Consider the following 24048-nt stretch of genomic DNA (forward strand, 5'->3'; position numbering starts at 1 on the left):
TATTTATCTGTTAGGTTCTTGTGCTAAGGTGGAAGGGCGAGGTTATCAATCTCCTTTACCAAAAGTTTTGTTCAAGTCAATATTTAGGGGGTACAACATTTTCAATATTCTAGCTGCAACTAAACCAAGTGGAAAAGTTATTTCCTTTCCTGATCATAACAGAACCTTCCAGATATCACATTAGTTTCAGGAATTAGTCTGGCTTCTTTCAATGTGTGGGAAGCCAACATATCAGGCTATGTTCGTGTATTTCGACATTCAGGGACTGTTTTGAAATTAGAGTTGCCTTGTGGTGTCTTTTAATTGCCTTTTTTTATTGCATGATTAAATCATATTAATTAAATATGACAAAGATACTTTGGAGTCAGCAAGCTATTAGACATCATTCAGGGCCAAATAACCAGAGTGGGACACTTGCCATACCCACAAGGTCTGTATTATTTTAATAAATTTAAAAAGTTTGTATATCACAGATGCTTTTTGTTTGACAAAACTAATTACATCCTCAATTGTGACACACACAATGCGTGTGTGTGTGTGTGTGCGTGTGTGTGTGTCTGTGTGTGTGTGTGTGTGTCCGATTAGAGTTTATGTGTTATGTGTTGTGTTTTGACACAATGCTGAGTCTAAATAGGTGGTTCCCTCAAAATCGTATTATGTCAAGATTTATCATAATTCTAACGGAGAAGACACCATTGCGTCCCACAGACTTCCATGATGTTTTCCCATTAAATGCGGATGTACCACGGTGACCTCAGACCATGTCCTGTAGACCATCCTGCACCTTCTTGTCCGTTGACCCCAGAGACCTGCTTATGTTAGTGGATCTAGCAGGGTGCTGGGCCCTTCAGTTGTGGTAGCTGGCTTATTTCACACAGTTAGAAACCACATTATAAATTCAACACTAAAACCCACTGAGCAAAAAAAAACAACTGTATTTTATGCCTTATGAAATTCAGATTTTATATCTTGGTTTAGGGGCCTTTGCATTGTGTATTTTGCTGAAGCTAAACTCGTGTGTAAACGACAGTGTAAACTTTTTTTTTAGTGCGTCTGTGTTGTTCTGTGGATTATTTAAAGATACTATCGATACTATCTTTGCACACTTTTTTATTCACATTCTGCCACACAAAACCATCATCATAAAAAAAGTTTTAATAGTTTAATTTAATAGAGATTTGCCTAATTTTGCTCTTTGTTCCACGTGTAGGCTATTCGAAAGTTGTAGGCCTACTGGTCGGAATCAATTATTTTTCCTCATTGACTAATTCCTAAAACATCCTATTTTGTTGAACTGTCAACCTAATTCCCCGTGTCTCTATTGAAAAAAGTTTTAAATGTAGGCCTACCTTAATCTTTACTGGCGGGCGTATTAAACCATTCGCCTTTACGTATATCCCTAACCAAATAGACATTGCATTTTTTTAATTAGCTATGTATTTAATATCATGTCTTGTATTTTCACAAGAAAGTTATAATTTTGATTACTATTTATCAAACAGGGCACCACCCTTGAACGCACACATTACATTACTTCCCAGGAATAAACAACTGATCTGTGATTTTAAGACGATCACGTTAATGCAACATCTACCAGGATCAGATTGTCCCATAATAACAGCATCAAACATGCAGCCTATATGATGTGGGTCACATGGACACGTGGATGTAACCCGTAGGCCTGATGCAACTTCGTTGTTTTTTTCGATTTAGGCCTTTGTTTTATTTGGGGGATTTTCGATAGAAATCGACCCCTAACGTTAAAGGATATTAACATCATGTTTGTAATGTGGGTTGACCCAGTGGAAAAACGAAACTATGGTGATGGTGTGATATAGCTGAGGTATTTATGCTTTTATTGCATCCATAAACGTCGGAAATCCCAGTCAGTTTAAATTAAAGGCAATGAGTGGAGTCTGAAAGGGGTCACCTAACCATGAAAATAAGCCTAATATTAAACATGTTAAAATATACTTTAATGAAATATTAAATAACCCCTAATTTAAATATGGATTTAAAATCCATTGCCATCAATGCCAACTTCATGTACATTAACTGGCTGAACAGGTTTCGTGTAACGATGTTAAAGAAGTCCCTGATCCACTAAATGAATGAGGCCTTGAACCACAACTACTGCCTCTGACATGGATTGGATAACGGGTAGATAATTCGTCACAAATAACTGTTGGTCCAATTGCAATTATCAACAGTCTGCCTTGTGGTTGTTGTTGTTGTTGTTGTTGTTGTTTTTGTTTTTGTTTTAGATGCAGGCAAGCAGTATTAAGGCTATGAAGCTCATGTTCCAGTTAAGGGGACCTAACGCTCGGGAGACGCAGGACTTAATGACCCATAATGAGGTGTTTAGAGCGCTTTATCTTTAGCAGCCTTAATGTTTTACAACAGGAATATGAGTCCTATATCCTTCAGTAATGCGTCTCGGGGTCCAATGCTGAGTTTCTAGTTAAGTTCTCATATTCCCACCAAAGCCTATTTTTCTAACAAAAGGTGGCGGTGGTTAAATAGCCCGGCTGTTTCTATACAGAGAGTGTCTGAAAGCACAAAACGGGCGCCGTTTATGAAAATTTACAACTTTGCCAAAGCAACTTTACGACTCGCTGGGCTCCGGGATTGGAGGAGCCGGGTCATGTGGCCCCCAGAATGGGAACTTATTTCCCATGAGGTTATATTGCAGCTGCTATTTTCAACTGCTCATTCGGTTATCGGTTGTAACGTTTTCTTGGCTCTTTCTTCATCTGACCATGCGTATTTTTCGTCGGTGTCAAATTAAATCCAACCCGACGGACATCCGCGTCTGCGCGCTTTACGCGATGATGCCGCTGCGCCACCTTTCTCCTCCTGGCGCGATGCTACTGTGGCTATATCCAGCTTTGTCCGGGAAAACTGGGATCCAGAACACCCCATCCTGGAGGAATTATTCACCTGAAATTACATAAAAGCTCCAAACATTTCAACAATGTTGGATGTGCAGCAAAAGGAGGTGGAAGAGGACGGGTGGAGAGCACAAGACATACTCCAGAGGGGCACCACCTCTCCAAGTGATGGATGATCAACAAAGGTAAGGGCACCGTGTTTCTCAGCCGTTGCCAGCCATTAACACAACACTGCGCAGGACGTTAAAGCATGCCTGCTCCTGGTGTATTTAGTCAACTTGTCTTCTATCATGGGGTGAATGAAACTCGAGAATGTGATGACGGTAACACGAGTTTCCTCAGATTTGTGCAACTGAAGGACATTTGTCCGGCTGTCAGCAGCGCCTCGTTCTCCTGTAGGCCGAAATGAAGGCCCGTCTCTCAAAGACAAATAATAATCACAATAATTGATTAAAAAATAGTAGTAGATCCAGTCCAGATTGGACATGTTCTCATGTAGTGAATGTTATGTTTATCTCCAGTTGTAATTAAACTAGGCCAAGCAAGGATGGTTTAAGCAGGGAGACAAGCATCAACCGGAATATCTCTCAGGCTTATGGAACATGCTGCTCCGTCTTATCTAGGAAACGTTTACACCTTCAGAACAAAATGTATATGAGCTGTCTTACCCAATATGTTGGAAACATGGCAAAAATACCCCGCACTGAACCAGTAGGCCCGACAGCGGACCTATCGTCCATTGTCAGGTTTCCCCGGATGTGTGTGTGTGTGTGTGTGTGTGTGTGTGTGTGTGTGCGCGCGCGCGTGTGTGTGTATGTGTGTGTGGGTGTAAATTGGGTTTTTTTACAGCATATTTCCATAAATATAAATAGTTTGAATGTGTTCAACACCTCCCGAAGGCATATTCGGGGCCCATTTGATTATAGCTGTCATATCTATGACTCCGGCCCGCTCAGAGGCTCGAATCTCCTCCGAATTATGCGGTGCATCGGAATAAACGCTCTTTCCAAACACAAAGGGTGTCTGCAGCCCTTAACGTCTTCTTATGGCCTGTAGTGTATGGAGCCTTTGAATTTGGGAAGATGTTGAGACAAGTGCGACAATGATTGGCAGTGTGGCCTTAAGATAGGATCAAATGTAGCCTACTTTAATAATCCCGGAAGGGATATTAGAGATTCCCCTTATCTTATTTCTCTACAGTGTGGCCTGTGTGGTCATGAGACGCCCTCACGAAAAAAAAATAAAGCATCAGAAAAACATTGCACCAGCGATAACACTGTAAATAACCGCTTCGTGAATAGACTTTGAGGCCTACACAACGCCGTTAGCTTCAACCAGAGGTGCAATTAGCTACATAATATATGAATTGCTATTGTCTAGGCAATTGATTTGAATAATATGATCAAAATTATCCACCACACATAAGACAACAGCTATATTAATAATTATAACTATAATACAAATTATGATAATAATAATTGTTATTATTATCAATATTATAATTATTATAATGATCTTAATGTCATGATGAGACAGTAGTGATGGAATGGAAACCTTGATCTCTGAGACTCGTCGTGCTTCAGCCTTGTTCACCTTATTTACTTGTAGTCTTGTTGATCTATCTGCGGAGGCTAAGTGCGCATTTGTCCCAGTCAGAGACGCCATGGATTTTCCTTCGTCTCTCCGAATAGGCCTATTTAAACAAACATAGGGACATTTTAGAGCAGCATTAGCCCAATGAATACAGATGACTTTATTTGGTGGACTGATTTCCAACAAATATGTGCGCGTGCCTGCGCGTCTGTGAAAAGAACAAACGACAACAATCGAAACGCTTAGTGATGTGTTATATCTCTGGTATTTTGGAAATAATTAGGCTAATTGGTAATTCCTTGCAAACACACGAGTTGATCTGTGTGCTTGCGCGCGTGAGTGAGTGTTTGCTTGCGTGTGTGTGTGTGTGTGTGTGTGTGTGTGTGTGTGTGTGCGTTCGTTTGTGTGTTATTATATGTGTGAAGCGAACATGTTTGTCCAAAGTAGCAACAAAAAATACGTTATTTGATTCCAAATATGAGATTTGCTCTAAACTTTATTTATTATAATATATTTTTATTTATGTGTGTGTGTTTGTGTGTGTGTGTGTGTGTGTGTGTGTGTGTGTGTGTGTGTGTGTGTACGTGCGTGCGTGCGTGCGTGCGTGTGGAAACACGGACAAGCACGAGCGCTTCATTCGATTCACTGGGGACCCTGGCGCGCAACAAGAGCCCCCCATGGGGGCAATACTGCAACCATAGAAGCCAGTGATTGGCCAGACGTTGATCAGATGGTAGAGATCCCCTCTGCATTCAGTCGTCCTTCGCAACCCCCTACAGCAAAAACCAAATCTCCGATAAAGTAATGGCAAAACCACTTGGACTATAAAAGACAACAAATCATATTCCTCCGGAGTATACGCGGTTGTCCATCCAATGAGTTCCTATTTTGTTAACTCAACTTTTCCCGTGTCTCTATCGGGCGGACAGGACTCTCTCCTGGGTCAGATACCGCTCTATTCGTCTGGATACACCGATCCTTTAAGACACTATTCCAATGCAGCCACTTATGGAGCGGCCAACATGCAGGACAAGGTGTATCCTACCGCCGCGTCCTACTACCAACAGAGCAGCGCCGCCGCCGCCGCAGCCCTCTACGGCCGCGCCAGCGGCGGCGCGCCCTGCGAGTTTAACACCGTCGGTACTTTCTACAAGGACAGTGAGGGCTCGTGCGCCTTCGCCAATCGGGAAGACCAGCCGCTGTTTGTAACTCAGGACCACCACCGCAAGACAGAGTGCCCGGAGCAGAGTGTCAGCATGAGCAGCAGCCTGGACGACAAGTCTTCCCTGATTTATCCCTGGATGCAAAGGATGAACGCCTGTTCCGCCGGTAAGTTCTCTCCTTTATTTGTTTAGGTAACCTAGGATCTAGGATGCATAGGACTGTACTGTGATGGGGAGAATCCTTAGCCGTCCATTGATGCCACTGGAGCATGGCCGACTTTATGTGGCACACAGGGTATAACTCTACATTGATGGTAGTTGACATGCAGGGGGTTTGTGTTGGAGGCAACAGTCTCTTCCATCACGCCACGAATATCTTCTTCGTGCCCTGAAGTGCGTAGCCTGCCTCATCAGCACCACCAACACAACCGTGGCCTTTACGAGCCGAAGTGAAATACCATCCTCTAATAAAGTAACGCATAAAATGTTATTGTTGTATTTTGCTTTGAAGTTAATCCTAAAGCAAATGCCCAATAAATGAACAAAACCAGAATAAAACCAAATCTGAAAAATATAAATTCTAAATTTGAATAAAGGAGAAAGCCTTTGGGGCTCTCTCCTCTCCACTCATCTAAATTTAGAATTTATATTTTTCTGATTTGGTCTTATTTATTTTTGGTCAATTTGGTCACATTCAGAATTACTTTCTTTGTTTTTTATCGATGCCTGTACCATTGACGTGATGCTTCACCTCCCTCAGGTACGTTTGGCAGCACGGGCCGAAGGGGCCGGCAGACCTACACGCGCTACCAGACGCTAGAGCTGGAGAAGGAGTTCCACTTCAACCGCTACCTCACGCGGCGGCGGCGCATCGAGATCTCGCACGCGCTGTGCCTCACGGAGCGCCAGATCAAGATCTGGTTCCAGAACCGCCGCATGAAGTGGAAGAAGGAGAACAAACTGCTCAATCCCGTCAAGCCCAGTGAGGAGGAGGAGGAGGAAGAGACGGAGAAAAACAAGCCCAGCTGAGGAAGGGCTGAAGCGCTGGCACCGGGACGTGCACCTCACCCCCACCCCCACCCCCCCCCCCATTGGCTTACACACGGCCTACGAATAAATACAATTAATGTGAAGACGATGTATCATTTCTTTGTAGATATAGGCCTCAGTGTCGTGTATCATGGAGAATATGTTTGCAAAAAAAATCAACGTGTAGAATATTAGACCATATTTGAACCTTTTGCACGGTGATCTCTGTGTTAGACTGTCCTCCTTTGTTTATGTTTGTGTTTAATCGTGTGCTTAGGAGACTATGCAACATGGCCAAATGTAAATAGATTTTTCAGTGTTTAGGGTTTGAAAATGTTGTGATCTCAATAGATCCTTTGAGTTGCTTCCAGCGTCCCTTAAAGCGGGTCTCTGGCCTGTGCTGTCCCTAGCCTTGTGCTGTTAGATGTTCTACGGTTGTTGTCCTGCTAGCCATAACGTTTTGTACATTCAAACCTACATGCTATTTATTGATTTTCCACCTGTGTTACATGAGCATCCGGATATTGTGTGCAATATTTTGTTAGATATTTGTACATAGAAATAAAGGCTTTTGTGTTAAAAAAAGAAAATAATATTGGACATCTTTGGCGTCATTGAGACAAGACTCCTCCATAAGGCACCTCACGGTTCATACTAAGACCAGCTATTACAATATGAAACTAAGATCTCCTACGAAAAAAGTTAAAGGCCTACGTTTCAAATAATAAAAAAGAGAAAATGGAATAGAGCTTGGCCTATAGGCCTTAATGAGCAAGATCTTTTTTTTTTTTAATCCAAATACATCAAAACATAATCCTCGATCAGATTCCAATTGGCCTATATCGACACGGTCGTATCTCCAAGAGTTTTTAGAGTTTTTGTTTTTTTCTTAACATCAGATTGACGCCCGTCGTCCCTTTGTGCCTGTGCGTCTCTCGGTAGGTTATATAAATGATAAACGACCTCGCGGGCCTGACGCCGTCCTCCCGTGACGCGTCCCCGCTCGGCCAGGAGATGGCGCTCTCTACCTATGAGGCTCTCAGGGCGCGATGGGGAGGCACCATTGACTAGAGTCTAACGACCATCATTTCGTCATCATTTGTAACCATAGAGCATGAATTACCTCTTGAAGTCATCAGTGAGAATTTACGACTGGTCAACAAAGGCACGTGATTCCTGAACGCTCTCCCATATTTGGCCGCATACCTGGCAAAGTACAGTAGGGCTTCATTGCTATAATTCATGATTGCATCATAAATCGTGCAAGCACAGGATTATAGCGACAAAGATCTACAAATCGGGGCTTTAAAACCAAGCAAATGAGCTCTTACTTTGTAAACTCGTTCTCAGGGCGCTATCCAAATGGCTCCGACTATCAGTTACTAAATTATGGGACTAACGGCGCTGTGAACGGTTCGTTCAGAGACCCTGGCACCATGCACTCTGGGTCTTTCGGCTACAACTACAATGGCATGGACCTAACCGTCAATCGCACCAACACGAGCAACCACTTCGGGGCGGTGGGAGAGGATACCCGCGGATTCGGTGGACAGGACGCACGGTACAGACAGCCCCACTGCTCCCTTTCCTCCCCAGAACCGGTGGCGTGCGCGGCGGCCAACCGCGAGCCTTTGGAACTAAAAAGCCCCTCGCCTCCGTCTGACCGGAACGCGACCAACTCCTCGGCGGGCAACAACCTCAACAAAAGCAACAGTATCAACACTCATTTCGCAGAGATCGAGGACAGCGGGGTCCCCTCGGAGAGCGAGGAGGGCGCGCACACCAGCACTTCCAGCAGCACAGCGCCGAGAGCCCAGCAGCAGCACCAGGAGCCCAGCGCCACCTCCTCGAACACGGCCTCAAACGATTGTCAAACGCCACAAATATTCCCCTGGATGAGGAAGCTGCACATAAGCCACGGTACATATACTTTTACTATTGTGTTGGGAAAAAAAGGGGGTCACGCAGTCAATTGGGTTAAATGTCGTAAATCTTTGCAAGTGTTGCATCGCTTCACATCTGTAAGCTATAAAGAGCAGAAGAAAGGCAACATTCGTGATCTGGAAGTGCAATAGTGGGTCCGAGGTCAATCGAAATCGAAAAATATTAGAGGGTATAATTGCTTTGTAAAAATAAGTGTGAATATGTGCAAAAATGTGTTAAGGGAATTTTCCCCTCTAGACCTATTTAGTATTTGCGCTTGCAGTGTTGTTCTGGTCGGAGGTGCACGGCAATAGGCTGCAGGAATTAGACTCAAAACGCTTTGTTGCCTTATAAGCATATTCCAGGTCGCCCTGGACTCACATTCAATCCTGTTGAAGAACCACGGTGCCGTGACGTTAATAATAACATTGCTGTGTTGTTGTGAAGCCTGGGTCGTTGCTAATTGTGTGTGGCGTCTCTTATTAAATGTAGATATGACCGGACCCGATGGGAAAAGGGCCCGAACCGCGTACACCCGCTACCAGACGCTGGAGCTGGAGAAAGAGTTCCACTTCAATAGGTACCTGACCAGGCGGCGGAGGATAGAGATAGCTCACACACTGTGTCTCTCGGAACGACAGATCAAAATCTGGTTCCAGAACCGCAGGATGAAATGGAAGAAGGACAATAAGCTGAAAAGCATGAGCCTCGTGACGGGAGGGAGCGCTTTCCACAACTGAGTTTTCCCCCCTACAATAAACTCGGGAATAATATTTGGGCGTTTAGTGTGGAAGAAGAGAAAAAAAAGGAAAAATGTCCATGAGTACTGTAAAAGCTATTAAAAAGAAAAAAAGCGCAGCACCTTTCAGCATGCAATTGTAATTGACATAAAGTATTCCGTGGTGTTGACATACCATTTTAGTTTACTGTTGTTGTACTAGCTCTAGTTGTCTTTATTTGAATATATTGAGAGATGTAAATATTGCCGAGGGGTCTTGTTGTCCATGCTCTTTGCGTTCTGGAGGATTGCCATGTCGACTGAGTCTCTGTGTTGTGTCACTTCTCGGGTGAATTCAGTGTACAGTTGAAACATTTCAAATGCTGCTCTTCGTTTCTAACCCTGGTGTATAATGGGGCCATTCAAAGCGCTTTAGTCTAAGTTTTATTGCAATATCGATGATTATCTTGTGGCCAGTCAATACCTTTCATAAATAAGCCAATGTGTAGCTGTAGGATCATTTGTGCATCTGTTGTTTTAGGACTAATTATGAGAAATGTAAACGTTCAACCTGTCAATGTGATGCATTGTATTTGTGCAAAGGGTTATTCTGTGGATAGGCGGTGATGTGACATTTTTTTTCTTTGCCAATTTCGTATATTTAAGTGAACTCATAGCGCTTGAAATAAAGTTTCTCTTAAATGCTGTTTATGTGTTGGAATACTCCATTATTCAGTAGACTAACATAAATAGACCCACATTATTTCCGCTTTCATATGACCAACAGGAATCATTTTAGTAATTTCACTCAGGCTTGCAGGCCCGCATCGCTATTCTTTTTTTTCATTTTCAATTACAACCGACCTAAGAATTGTTAAGCCGTCAGACAAAATATGCAGAATTCAATATCAAGGTATACTTCTAAGCCACTGTCAGGCCACAACATAAAAGACAAACGGATTGTGAGCGTCAAAGAGAATACACAAGGAAAATATTTTACATTTTAACTTACCTCCTCTAATTTGCGCGCAACGCGTCTTTACTCTGCTGGTAAAATCCAACAGTTGCTGGCTTTACTGGTGGGCCGGGGCCTGCAGAGGAACACATGAACTTGGTAAAAAAATACTCGTTACCAAACATTGTAAAGGCCTATATTACTTACAGACTCGGAAAAGTCACGTGAGGTCCATAAAGTTGGTTTTATGGTTTTGGGGAGTAGACAATATAATTCACAACCTTGAATGAAAGTGACGGTTTAACTGCATCGATGGGCTTCGAAAGGCTGGACTGGGAAAGTGGTGTCCACTCAGGACAACTATGAGTAACTTCAACTAAAAAAAGCACGGCTCACTTTGATTTGACTGCGCAATATTTCCATAAAGAAAATAATATTTAGCAATGTCGTTATTATATTAGATGCCTGTTGGCCTGATCTCTTTTTATAGCTCTATATATGTTTGGGTAAATAATGCTTTCACTAAATGTAATAAAGTTGAATAGGCTATAATAGGCCTTGAAATATTTTTTTTGTTTAAAAGTTGTTGTTGTGTTGGGGGACATCATGGCTGTGCTGTTAATCGCTCGTGTCTATTTCGTGCTATAATTGTTATAAATAAAATACTCTACAACCACAAGGAGACGTGAAGACGGCCAACGTTGGCTTTTAAAAAGTAAACCCGTTTCTTCGTCTTCCTTCACTAGAACAAACTCTATCGGCTCCATTGGGATATCCACCGATCTGAGGTGTCAGTGAGGGGACAAAGGTGAACTCTGGGACACTTTCGGGTTGAACTCAGGCTTAAGTTAATTAAAATAGGGCCTAGGCCTATGGGCTATTGGCTAAATTCTATATGAACAATAGCAACAATATGGAGCCCATTTATATAGGCCTATTTGATACCATTTCTGAATTTTAAAATGCAAAACAAAAACAACAACAACAACAACAACAACCAAATAGCAGCCTCCCCTTCATGCCTTTGCTGTTATTTACAAAATAGTTGCCCCTGAAAGTAAATCTAGTAGTGTGGTATGGGGTCCAAATATTTCACATGTTCATAACTATTAAGTGGCAATTTAACCAGCGTAATGAGTATTGCATATTGATAGGGGTAATCAGTACCCGGATCTCATGAATTATTCATAGGGAAGGGATCATCGCGAGGTCAGGAGACGATAGACTACCACTGCTGGTGCGTCACCAAGCAGGCCGCGCTCCAATGCCCGCTCTCTCTCTCTCTCTCTCTCTCTCTCTCGCTCTCTCTCTCTCTCTCTCTCTCTCTCTCTCTCTCTCCATCTCTCTCTCCCTCCTCTCTAATGTCAGACACTGCACTGTCATCTCCAAGAACATGATGTGAAAACATACAGGGATCATTTACGATTTGTTGAAGTCCAAGGGAAGCGGGTGCCAATGAAAGAAAATAAAAAAACGTATGCAACGCATTTAATATATTCAAGGGTTAGGGTTATCCGGAATGTAAATTTGGATTTATCATGTAAATATTTCCTGTTAGTTTAAATAAATGAAAGGCCTCATGTTGTACTAGTTTGCTCAAAGACACACGCTTGTTTGCCCAGTTTTCCCCCAATTCTTTTAATTTAAAATATTAAAATTATAAACAATTGATGCTCCACCGTCGCGTGTTACATCAATATGTACTTTAAGAAGAAACCCGCAGCCCACCGCAGCCAGGCGCGAGGACCTGACACACACTGACCGCTGTAACGCGCCTCGACGCCACCAGAGCGCGCCTCAGACCGAGCCTGAGTTTGATGGATGGTTTTCTCCACGTCTGGGCTCACTTGGGGCTCGTAGGTTATTGCAGAACATAGAGGAATCGTGCCTGTTCGAGGACTGTAAATATATTTACTCAAAGAAGTGGGCGTAATATAATCCTACCAACGACTTCCCCCTCAATTAAATCCTCAGGATGCTCTTTCGGTAAGGCCTATACGCCTATGTATTTCATTTACATCTATACTGAAAAAGGTAAAAATCCAATACAGCTGTGTAATAAACCCGTACCAAAACATGCAAACACTATTAGTGTTGTGTAGTGGCATTTATACCTTTGTCGACGTTAACTATTGGCAGTCCCACTCAGTCAGAACCCATAATATTACAAACAAGAAATTGCCCCCATAGAAAGTGTGGGATTCCGGTGGAGGCCTTTAACATGAGTGGCATGATGATACACCCAAATGTTATTTCTTATTTATTTTTTTTGTGTTAGGGAATACACAGAATTGCTGTACTATACGAATCATCTGTCATCTATATATACCCTGTAGATCCGAATTTGTGTTATAAACGCAGTCACAAATTCGCTTCTTGGGGACTATGTAGTTGATAACACTTCGCCACGAAAACCCAATTGAGGACTGCAGAGAAGGCTTTGTGTCGTGGAGAATTGACCGAGCGGGTGAATAAAAACGGCATATAGGCCTGTATCAGCAGACAATAACCAAAACATACTATACCTTTATTGTTGTCTGTTTTTAAATTAAAATCATACCCTACTCTTTTACGATAACTGCTGCAGAAGAGAATATGCATTCAAAATAGGTCTACATTGTGTACAATTTGTGGAGGGGCGAGTTCACACGACGTGCTGTGACAGTGCCCTGAGCAGGATAAGTTTCGGTAATGGCCAACTATGCATTGTTCATGGTGTCAGTTGTCGCGCCCTTCGTAACCTTTTGTTGATCAGCCTTATGGCTTTATGGTCGACTGCGAGGACTTTGATTGAAGAAGCTTATTTTTTCAGTGTGGTCTACGTGTGGATACATATGTAAATAATATGTAAAACCATATGTATTATGTAGGCTTTATCACAAATTTGAACAAAATATTTGTCTATCTTGGTCTGATGCCATACTACTTTAAAACATAGGATACGGTTAGCTATAGTAGTGTAATTGGAAATAAGTATATATATACTATATATGATCCGACGAATGTCTGTTGTTTCTTCTTTCAATACACATCTTGGCCTAACATCGTTTTTTCCTTTTGTTTGCTTTTCAATAATATGTATGAGCCAACAGACTTTGCACATATATATGGACGACGCGATTTGTCCTGTCGTCCATAGTAACAAGGGGCTCCAATTAATTAATTCAATTGTCCACAGTGGGCCTCCTCCACAGCCCCATTCCCCAGACTGCGTCTGCCCGGGCTGGACGGAGTGACGCTACGGTGACGACCACAGAGGACTGCTGGCTGCGCATGGCAACTGGAGAGCAGCCCTGCTATTGATCAGGTGGATGCAGTGCATCTCTCAATCTTCCAGGAAAGCAAGACACCACTTTGCCACGAAAACGTAATTTTGTTGTTGGCTTTCTATTTATATAAACCCAACCATGCCAGGCCTATTCTGTCTATTTCAAAACAATGTCGTTTTTTATTTTTTTAAAGAGTTTAAAAAAAGTGAGAGGGCTATGGGCCTCTCACCGGTCACCACAATGCATATCAGTTTCTACTCTACAATATATGGGTAGCATAGTTATTTGTCCTTTGCAAGACAGATCGATCAGCAAATCTAAATTTCTTTTGCAAGGCTCAATGATCAAAGCTACTTGTCTTTGGGTCACCTCGTGTCAATTTAGTTAAATATTACTTATACCAACTAATCAATGGAATTGAGTAGCCCCAATTGAAAGATGAACATGAGCGATCAAAGGCCCGTATCGATCCACTGCAGCAATCAGGCGACATTCTGATCACATAAAGCTACAAGCCTAATTATAACCACCACAATGGACCCAAATCTCAATTTGCCTCGATTGCTGATTCAAAGTAGGGCTAATATGGATTAGGCCAACCGATTTTAAAAGTGCTGCAACGAAAAACAAACCAGTTAGTTTATATTCCACACAATCCAAAGTCCCATTTGATTTAACACAGGCCTACATAGAAAGAATAGCCCCCGATTGAGGTGGTGTGAACCTGGTAGCCTGATGTAATATAATGGTAAGCTCTGTATTTGTCCAAATCAAGACTGCGGCCATGTTGGAATTCACTGTGATATTGAATATTGGATGCTTCATATCAATTCATCATAGGACTATCAGGGATCGAGAAATATACGTTCAGGCAAGCTATTTCAGGCTATTGATGTTGCTCAAAACAGACCAACATTCAGGAAGGGTTATTTTTTACTTCAAGTAGGCTAAATCTAAAAGTCTTTAGCCCCGAGCAATATACATAGGACAAAAATTCACAATTTATGCAAGAAAAACGTCACATATATATTTATACTTCTGTTGTTATAAAATCTCATAACAAAACATGACAGCGCTTGTCACCAACGTCAGATGAACGCATTTCTGTCTCGATTAGGGCCTATTTCTAGTATAACTCCCTAATTCCGGTTTAATCCATATCAAAGAACATGAAAACGTTCATTTAAAACAATAGCTCCCTCACATCAAAAGTGCAATGAGAGTAAGTGTGCATAATCAGCAGAAACGTTTTCCCCCACACAGATACAACTGTGTGAGGGGTGTCTGGGCTGGCGGCTGCACGGCGGATAGAGGGGTCCATTCTGTGCTCCGACCACTGCATGTTGGAGCTGCAGAGACACATCCGAAGAGCCGATGCAAAAAGGGACCGGAATTACTATTACTATTATCTGGTCCGTTTTCTCGTGCAAGGAGTCATAGGCGATTGTTTCAGATGTGATTTTTTTTTGTGCAAAATTAATGTCACGCGCTGCAGCGGGCCTACACTCTTCCAAGGTAAGTATGGCTCGATTGGAAATGCGTGGTATTGTGCTGGGGAACGGGCTATGTGTCTTTATGATTTACGAGCCTGACTCCGGCGCGCGGTTCACCCAGAGTTCATAAAGCTGCATGCCTCCGTATTCATTTTGCATTCGTTTTTCCCTCTCTCTTACTCTCTCTCTCTCACTCTCTCCCTCTATCTCGCTTTCTCTCCCTCTCTATCTGTCTCGTGTACTTTGGAAACCGGAATGGAAATTAATCGAATATTGCTCATTTGAATTTCGTATCATTCTGGAATAAAAGATGGAAATGAATATTCCCTACCAGTGCATTGGTATCGCACTGGTGGGCTATAGCTTATGTGTACATTTCAATATTTATGGTGCTATATTTAATATATGTTTTTCTGCCGCAAATATCAATCATTTGTTGGGTGTTCGTAGATGTTAATAGGTCTTTAGTTTCATGTTATTGTATTGTACGCATAATATATGTTTAATAGAGCCTACAATATTCACTCGTTTACGGATGGGTATCAGGAAAAAGTGTCTGATTTAATCAAATATTTTTGTACATTTAGCCCCCCCAAAAAAAGATCCCCCTTGAACAGAATGTATTGAGAAGGCGTGGAATCTGAGGGCTTTAACACCAAACTCACTGAGCTCATGTGACTAAAGGAGATGCTTGCTATTCATGTCAACATACTATTGAGTTGATAAGATGGATCATGGGGTCTCCTCCCTGATTTGGTCTTTTTTTCTATATATTCTCCCAGGCCAGCGGCGAAGCGGTCTTTGGAAACTCATGTTCAGGCGAGGGGTCACTGGGGCCCTGGTACACGTCTCATGGAAATGCAGAACGCTGCCTACAACAACAGCGTCCAGCTCAACCTGTGCCGGTTCGAGGAGGCTGGGGATCGTGTCCGTGGAGGTCCACAGCCTCCACCGGGAGCCAGGTACCACCCGCTGGTGCACGCTCGGGCCAACAGTCAAAGCACACTGAGATCATGTGGCAACAAATCACATCTGCTTCATCGAAGAGCAAATCAGCAGAACACTATCTCCAAAAAGATCTTCCCCTGGATGAAAGAGTCCAGGCCTTCAGCCCAGAACCTCAATAAAATAAACGCAGGTATTTGGATATAGAAATTGTGGTCAAATGAAACTCAGCATTTATTACAAGCAGTATTATTCGTTATTAATAGCATTTAATAGTATTCTATTCTAAAGAAAATGCACTGTATTTTATTCCCCGCATGTTCAAACGGTCTGGTATTAATCAGGCCTTCCCATTAATAACCTTAAATCATGCTCCTGTCTGTATGTATTTACCCTCACAGACAACTCTGAGGACGACAAACGTCCAAACTCGACCGCTGCTTCCAAGCGGGCGCGCACCGCGTACACGAGCGCGCAGCTAGTGGAGCTGGAGAAGGAGTTCCACTTCAGCCGTTACCTGTGCCGCGCGCGGCGCCTGGAGATGGCCGGTTTGCTGCATCTCCAAGAGAGACAAATCAAGATATGGTTTCAAAACAGGAGGATGAAGCAGAAAAGGGATGACAAATTCCGAGGCATGGAAGGCCCTCCGTCCCCGGGCAGCCCTACCACTCTGTCCACTTTAGGCTATGTCCATCTGGGCAGTGAATACGAGACCGCATCCCCCCCCCTGAAGACACAACAGCAACAGCAGCGAAACCAAGCGTACACTGTGTCCACCGAGATCCCAAACTTGTCCAAAACACAGTTATTAGTGCAGCATGGATATTCGATTCCGGACTGTAATTCTCTAGGTCTGCAGAATAATTTCACTAACGATTCCAAGTTTGATTTACACTATGGTGCAATGTGCAACACGCCAAAAACATTAATCCCAGATCAAGGAGTAAATGACCCGAACGCGTCGTTTTTCTCAGAGAGTCACAATTCGCAGCAGAGAATCTTGCAGGCTCCCAAACTGTCCCATCTGTAGCGGGATAGATGTGGAATAATTAGGCCTAGTCGTTACCTTGACCCAGCTTTGCTTTTTAAATCATTCCACGAGGCTAATTAATTGTGATAAAATCCTCATTCAACGTCTTAAAAAAGGGGACAACATTGATAGGCTAATGTTGAATGGGTAGCCGTTGGCCTAATTCAGGGAATTGTCCTGCTCAAGTGTAACGAGTTGGAGGGACCTGGTGGCAAACATTTCCAGAGGTCGAGTTTTTATTTGCCCATGTGCAGCTATAGCAAGCAATTTAATATGATTTATTTCCATATGTACTTATGGATTTTATTGTTCAATGCCTCTAATTTGGTGTCATTATTGTTTTTATTAGAACTAGGCCTATTTAAAACAATCGCTCGTTTATAGGGAATTTGCTAAAATGTGCACGTAATTAACGTGCACGCTTTAAATAATGTGTTTAACCAGGGATTTCACAGTAGGCCTACTTTATAGGCTATACCTATTCAATTATAGCTCCAATAACGCGTGCGGATGAGCAGCAGTCCGGGCATACTGAGATCGAAACGCTATATATTATTTGGCATATAGGCCTATAGTGTAGCTCGTTAATGCTGTCCGTCGATGTTTACTAGGTCATATAAACGTAATTTAGACTTCTCTCCTGGACCCCAACACGCCATGCTCTTGAATGTTTCTTTGTTCTTGTATGGGCATATTGGGTAGCAGGGCATGTCAATCTCACACAACAGCAAATGATGGATCACTGAATTAATTGAGCAGCGAGAAGACTATTTCAATTAGGCCTCAGTGTTGGCCAATGTGTTGAAAAGGCTTCAGAATCAGACTGCAGAAAATAGTTACCACCTAGTAGGGCTTCCGTATTTTCGATACATCTTTAGATAGAAACAATTGCCTGTAGGCTACGGGTTTGTTTTTCTAAGAGGTCTAAGCCGCAGGAAACACACTGTCGGTATAAAAAAATAGGCTTCAAATTTTGGTTCAAATAATAATTATAGCCTTTAAGAAAAAGTAGATTGTCGATCTTAAATGTCTTCAATAGGCCATAGCCTTTACCCATCTATTTGTAGGCCTACTGTATAACTGGAAACTTTTAGTAAATTACTTAGGCCTATGCCTACCCCACATTAGACTTTATTCACCTCCTTGCTGATATTTATATTAGTTTTGTTTCCATCTAGGCAACAAATGAAACCCTGTAGCCTGAAAAATGTGTTTGATGTTTATATTCTTATCAGATGGAGGGCGGCCTCTGATTGAAGCGTTTGTCATGTAAATGCTAGGGCGCGTGATGGACGACCCTGTAGACCTGACAGAGCGTCGTAGCTCCTCTGCCATTGGCGGTCAGCCGGTCACGTGGTCTGTCAAGAAGGTGATATGAGGGTGGAAGGCCGTTTTACAGCTTTGACATACTACCTAGAGGTTAGCGCCGGGCAGCGACAATTAATGACGGCCTGGTCCCCCATAAACTCTCGCCGCTGATAACAACAGGGCCCTACAATGAACTCGTACTTAGAATACCCCGTCTGCAACCGAGGAACCAACATTTTCAACACCAAGGCCGGATACCACAACCTGAACCATGGATATATGTCGTCGCTGTCCCCGGGTCAATGCGCAACAAGTGATGGCTACGGAGGCGAAGGCCGGCTGGTGGGTGCCAGCACCGCAGCTTGTCCACCCCACCAGAACCCCGGCCACCCTCTCCACCACCACCATGTCAACTTGGACCTCCAGTTTCCGTCCCCAGGGACCGCCACGGTGTACGGGGCGCAGGTCGGGCCGCCCATGGACTACGGGCACCACCAGTATGGCCTCGGCCACGAGCAGGAGCGAATGTTTCTGACTGCATCCCCCGGATCTAACATGGCGCCCTACGGGGACGGCTGCGGGCCGGCTGGCCCGTATCTGCACTTCAGCAGCGGGGAACAGAGGCCTCACGAACCTATTGAGAGTGTTTACTCGATACTACCGTCCCAAACCAAGGAGAGAGACCCCGACCACGGCGAGCAAACGTCTAAAACCTTCGACTGGATGAAGGTGAAGCGGAATCCCCCTAAAACAGGTTGGTCCAATTATTCAGATGTGAACCAACACATGGGTTTAAACGAAGATGTCTCAATATAAATAGTCAATGGCCTACGTGATGTTTGAGCCAAAGTTTCCAGCGGTCAAAGCACCTAATCAACTAATCAAAATGTACTTTATTTCACCATCCTCTCATGTCCCATCGTCAACATACCCCCCTCTCCCCAAAAGTTTCTCCCGTCATCCATTCATTTATGCATCCATTCGTCCGCAGCTATCCTGAGTGACTACGGGGTCCCCGGCCAGATGCAGAACGTCATCCGCACAAACTTCTCCACCAAGCAGCTCACGGAGCTGGAGAAGGAGTTCCACTTCAACAAGTACCTGACCCGGGCACGGCGCGTGGAGGTCGCCGCCAGCCTGGAGCTCAACGAGACTCAGGTGAAGATCTGGTTCCAGAATCGGAGGATGAAGCAGAAGAAGCGCGAGAAAGCGGGAAATGTCCTCCTGCTCCACAGCACAGCACCTGCGGAGAGCGGCTCCCCTCCCAAAGCCCCACCGGCCCAACTCGAGACTTCTCCCCGAGTCAAACGGAAAGACTGTGAACTATGAGGGCAACTTAGGATCGATTCTTCAATTAGTAACATGTTCATGCTATACCTCCCGACTGGTGATCACTGATACGTGTAAAAAATACTTGTGGACTTGTGGATAATACAGGGTAATTTGTGTGCGATTTAATGAGTGCATTTCTTTCTGAATTGGATGCCACTTTACTTCCTGTTCTTGATGCATTTGTAGCATTCATGTTGTGTTTTATGTTGTAGCACTGACGTGTTGTCAGTGTATTTCTTTGCACTATTTATTAACAGGGTATTTTACAAGAATTGTGATGATTAGGCATAGCCTAATAAAGACTCTACCATTATAATGTATGTGTTTTTCAAATTATTTCTATAATTATTGCCTTTTGTTTGTTAGAAAATATGTAAGACGTCATTTTTCTCAAATAAAAATGACTTTAATGTGGTGATTTGGTCTGAGGTTATGGTTTCAATATTTTAAAAAAATTAAAATGTATCAACAATGTCAATATGATATATAACAGACATTTACATGCATAAACACACATTTAAATCTTCATTAGCGTGTAATAATGCTGTCACCAGTCCTCTCTTTCGTAACCTGACAGGAGGAATCTGGGGGGGCTCCTAATGACCTCTCACCCCTGAACACCTCCAGGGGCTCCAAACAGGACAACAACTCCAGGGAACCCACTGTCACACATGATTTGTTACCCCGTACTCCACTGGGATACAATTCATACCAACTTACAGTTCACCTTTTCCTCACATTCTTATTCCTCAACCTGCCTTTTATTTTGATGTGATACGATGTAAAGAATGTATGTATATATTATTTGTTAAATGCAGAGTAAACTAAGCTGGCCACTTGACACCATAGTGTTTGCTCCAAGGCCCTGACCAAACGTGAGCATGAGTTGACCACTAAGGATCTCATCTGGTGGGTGAACTAGGGGAAACAAACTCAATATTTGCACTGTGGGGTGCTGGTCTTGTACACATAGTTTCTGCCCAAGCAGCACTAGCCTGTTGTTATATACCTTTCCCTAAGGCTGAGGTTCACCCAGAGTTCAGCCCCAAATGACTCCCGACTCTGTCAAGCAACGCTGGAAGACTCTTGAGAAGAAAACGCATAGCCTTGATACACTCTCTATGTTATTATACACCTGTTTGGTAATTTGAGGGACTATGACATATTGCTTTCAATAGTGTCATGCTTTCAAGTGAGAAGCAAGTATGTGGACTCTTTCCAATCACATCTGCATGAGTTTGCAGCTCTACTATGACCATATTAAAAATGCATCCATTTCCGACAAATAGCCCTCGCCAGTGAAACACCATACTGCCCATTACTGTAAAGTAGGAAAGGGGGGAGGAGGCTTTGTTACCATGTATCATACACACAGTAACAGAAATGCACTTGTACACACACACACCCACACACATTCACTCGCACACACACACACACACAGTGTCTCTCACACACAAGTCAAAAGCTTGTGCCTTCGATCAGCTTTCAGATCGCCCATGTCACAAGGCCAAAGCCGCTGAAAGGTTAACACTTAAAGAGGCGACGGAATTGACAACCCGCACGATAACAACAACAACGGGCCCAACAACAACATAAAGACAGATGACGCGGGCCAGGAGTGTGGGAGCGGGTTCCAGAAGTGTGATCCCTGCCGTCGTCTGGTGGGTGATAGCTCAGTGCTCCCAGCAGGCCCTCCATCTGGTGGTGTCAGGAGTCGCTGCTGAAGACAACCCCACCGAGACAGATGTTCTGCCAGGGGGGGGCAGCATGAGGACGCATCATCCCCCCCTCTCTATTCCCCCTGTTTCCCCTTCTGGAGAATGTAGGGCAAGGAGAGGAGAGGGGTGTTTTTTCTTTTGGGGGGGGGTAGAAAAAAAGTGAATGGACTTGGAGCCGTGAGCTAGGTGACAAACAAGCGAAGTCGGAGAGTACAGGCGCGGAAATGATCAACTGCTGCGCCGTAGCATGCTCACACCCAGCCACACACACACACGTACACATACACATACACACACACACACACACACGCATTTTGTCTACACACACACATACACACGCCTGATTGCACAAGTGTGGTTGTTATACAAGGATAGATACAGCATGCTGCTATTTCCTCCTCCTTGGATATCTACCACATCTTCACCCCCCCCCCCAACCCCTCCCTGAAGCTCAGCTGTAACACTGAGTTTGAGGTCATAACAGTGCTGTTTGCGCCCCATGCTGCTTGCTCCCCTTTTAAAGTCTATTGCGAGGCTCACTTCCTCGCCTCTACACCAGGTCTTCTGTCGCATGTCGCTCCGCGGGGGGCCCGGGCTTCAAAGGGAACGTCGGCCACGATATTCACAGGCTGCAGGGGGTGGGGCGGGGACTGTTTGTGAGGATCACCACAGAGGACATTTGATCAAAAGAGTTAAGACAGACAGACGCATAGATAGATAGACGGAACGACACGCAGTCAGAACGAGGGATCGACGGAAATAGGAAAATATGAATATATCCGTATAGAAAAGACAAAGACAAAGATTTAGCATGATACATGGATAGCTGGATAGATGTCACATAGAAAGATTGATAGCCAGACAGACAGACATAGTTAGACTGATAGATGGATAGGGAAATAGAAAGGAAAGGAAAAGAAAGGTACGATAAACAGGCAGACAGACAGACAGAAAGGTAGGTAAGACAGATAGATGGCACCATGCGTGCTCCTTATTCCTTTGTTACCCAGGACCGGGACTGAACTGGGATTCTCGAGACAACAACCTCCCCCACCTCTACCCTCCCCCCCACCTCCAACCTGCTCCCTCCATCCACCATCTGAGTCAGGCTGTGGCGGAGCATGGAAGCCTCAGTCCCACCAGCCCGCCTCTCCAGCTCCCCAGACCCTCCCCTTTCACCCCCTCCCCATCAGCACGCTAACCCAGAGAGACAAGCGACTTGGCCAGGGTTAACGTCTTAATACTGCCTGGGATTGCCTCCAGGATCTCAATAGTTATCCTGCTCCGTGTGCCTGTCAGCGTGCCAGGGCTACATGGCACAAGAAAAACCGTGTCGTGGCGGTGGAGCCCAGCAGCACAATGGAGCTGTGAGGGGAGAAGAGGGGGAGGAGAGAGGGGACAGGAGCGCAGAGATTTGGTTCATAGGACATGTGTAAAGATTTGGTGTATAGGACATATGTAAGGTGTATAGACATGTGTAAAGATTTGGTGTATAGGACATATGTAAGGTGTATAGGACATGTGTAAAGATTTGGTGTATAGGACATATGTAAGGTGTATAGGACATGTGTAAAGATTTGGTGTATAGGACATATGTAAGGTGTATAGACATGTGTAAAGATTTGTTGTATAAAACATGTGTAAAGATTTGTTGTATAAAACATGTGTAAAGATCTGGTGTATAGGATATGTGTAAAGATTTAGTGTATAAAACATGTGTAAAGATCTGGTGTATAGGATATGTGTAAAGACTTAGTGTATAAAACATGTGTAAAGATTTGGTGTATAGGATATATGTAAAGATTTTGTGTTCAGAACATGTTTAAAGATTTGGTGAGGAGAACATGTTTAAATATTTGGTGTATAGAACATGTGTTAAGATTTGGTGTATAGAACATGTATAAAAATTTGGTGTCCTTAAGATAAGTAAAGATGTATTGTATAGCCCGTAAGTGATTCAGATTCAGTTTCCAGAAAATATGATGAACAAAATGAGTAAGGATTTGGTCTATAGAGCATAACAGTTTGGTGGATATAACGGTAACTATGCATTTGGTGAATAGAAGTACAGATTTGGTCTATCGAACCAAGGATTGGGTCTTTAGTGAAAATGTTGGCAGCGATCCCATTTACCTGGATGCCTGTGTGTCTTGGTATTTTGCATAAAGGGACCGTACACTGGGGATCAAACCAACGTCTCTAGCAGCCAGGAGGGAGGAGGGAGAAGGGAGGAGAAATCCAGAACTCAATCAGTGTCACGTCACATGGTTCAAAGCAGCCCATTCGATGGTGCCAGGAGGTTGAGAAATGCAAGGTGACAGTTCATTTTACCAGTGACAGTGTGTCGGTCTCGCTTGCCGGCTTCCCAGTCGATTCCCAGCGAGCAGCGAAGGCTGGGAGTCGCCTGAGACAGACAGCGTCCGCACCCCTCTCCTCCTCCTCCTCCTCCTCCTCCTGCGCCACTCTCTGCCATCGACCATTCTCTGCTTTGTATTCCAATTAAGTGGACAGGGAGGAGATCGGCAGCAGCAGCACGGGCCCAGGAGACGTAGGAGAACATGGGTCTCCGGGTACGGTCCTCTCAGTCTCTCAATCCCCCCGCTATATAAACCCTGGCGGTGCTGTTTGGTTTCGGCGCCCTTCTTCCCTTCAATTTCCTCTTCATTTATTTTCCTCTCTCC

General features: G+C 43.8%; 3 protein-coding genes across 3 annotated transcripts; all 3 read left to right on the top strand.

Moving 5' to 3' along the window:
* Window positions 1–5359: 5359 nt before the first annotated feature.
* On the top strand, window positions 5360–6676 carry LOC307090143 (homeobox protein Hox-B6b-like; the record flags this gene model as incomplete). Its single annotated transcript, XM_079756708.1, has 2 exons — window positions 5360–5813; window positions 6408–6676. 2 exons carry the CDS (start codon window positions 5360–5362, stop codon window positions 6674–6676), a joined length of 723 nt encoding a protein of 240 aa, XP_079612834.1.
* Window positions 6677–7951: 1275 nt separating this feature from the next.
* On the top strand, window positions 7952–9339 carry LOC307090146 (homeobox protein Hox-B5b-like; the record flags this gene model as incomplete). Its single annotated transcript, XM_079756712.1, has 2 exons — window positions 7952–8596; window positions 9092–9339. The coding sequence occupies exons 1-2, from the start codon at window positions 7996–7998 to the stop codon at window positions 9337–9339; spliced, it is 849 nt and encodes a 282-aa protein (XP_079612838.1). The 5' UTR covers window positions 7952–7995.
* A 9167-nt stretch (window positions 9340–18506) lies between these two features.
* hoxb1b (homeobox B1b) lies at window positions 18507–19646 on the top strand (the record flags this gene model as incomplete). Its single annotated transcript, XM_079756706.1, has 2 exons — window positions 18507–19071; window positions 19309–19646. 2 exons carry the CDS (start codon window positions 18507–18509, stop codon window positions 19644–19646), a joined length of 903 nt encoding a protein of 300 aa, XP_079612832.1.
* Window positions 19647–24048: the final 4402 nt, after the last annotated feature.

This window comes from Pollachius pollachius (assembly GCF_949987615.1).
Source record: "Pollachius pollachius genome assembly, chromosome: 19".
Classification (NCBI taxonomy): domain Eukaryota; kingdom Metazoa; phylum Chordata; class Actinopteri; order Gadiformes; family Gadidae; genus Pollachius; species Pollachius pollachius.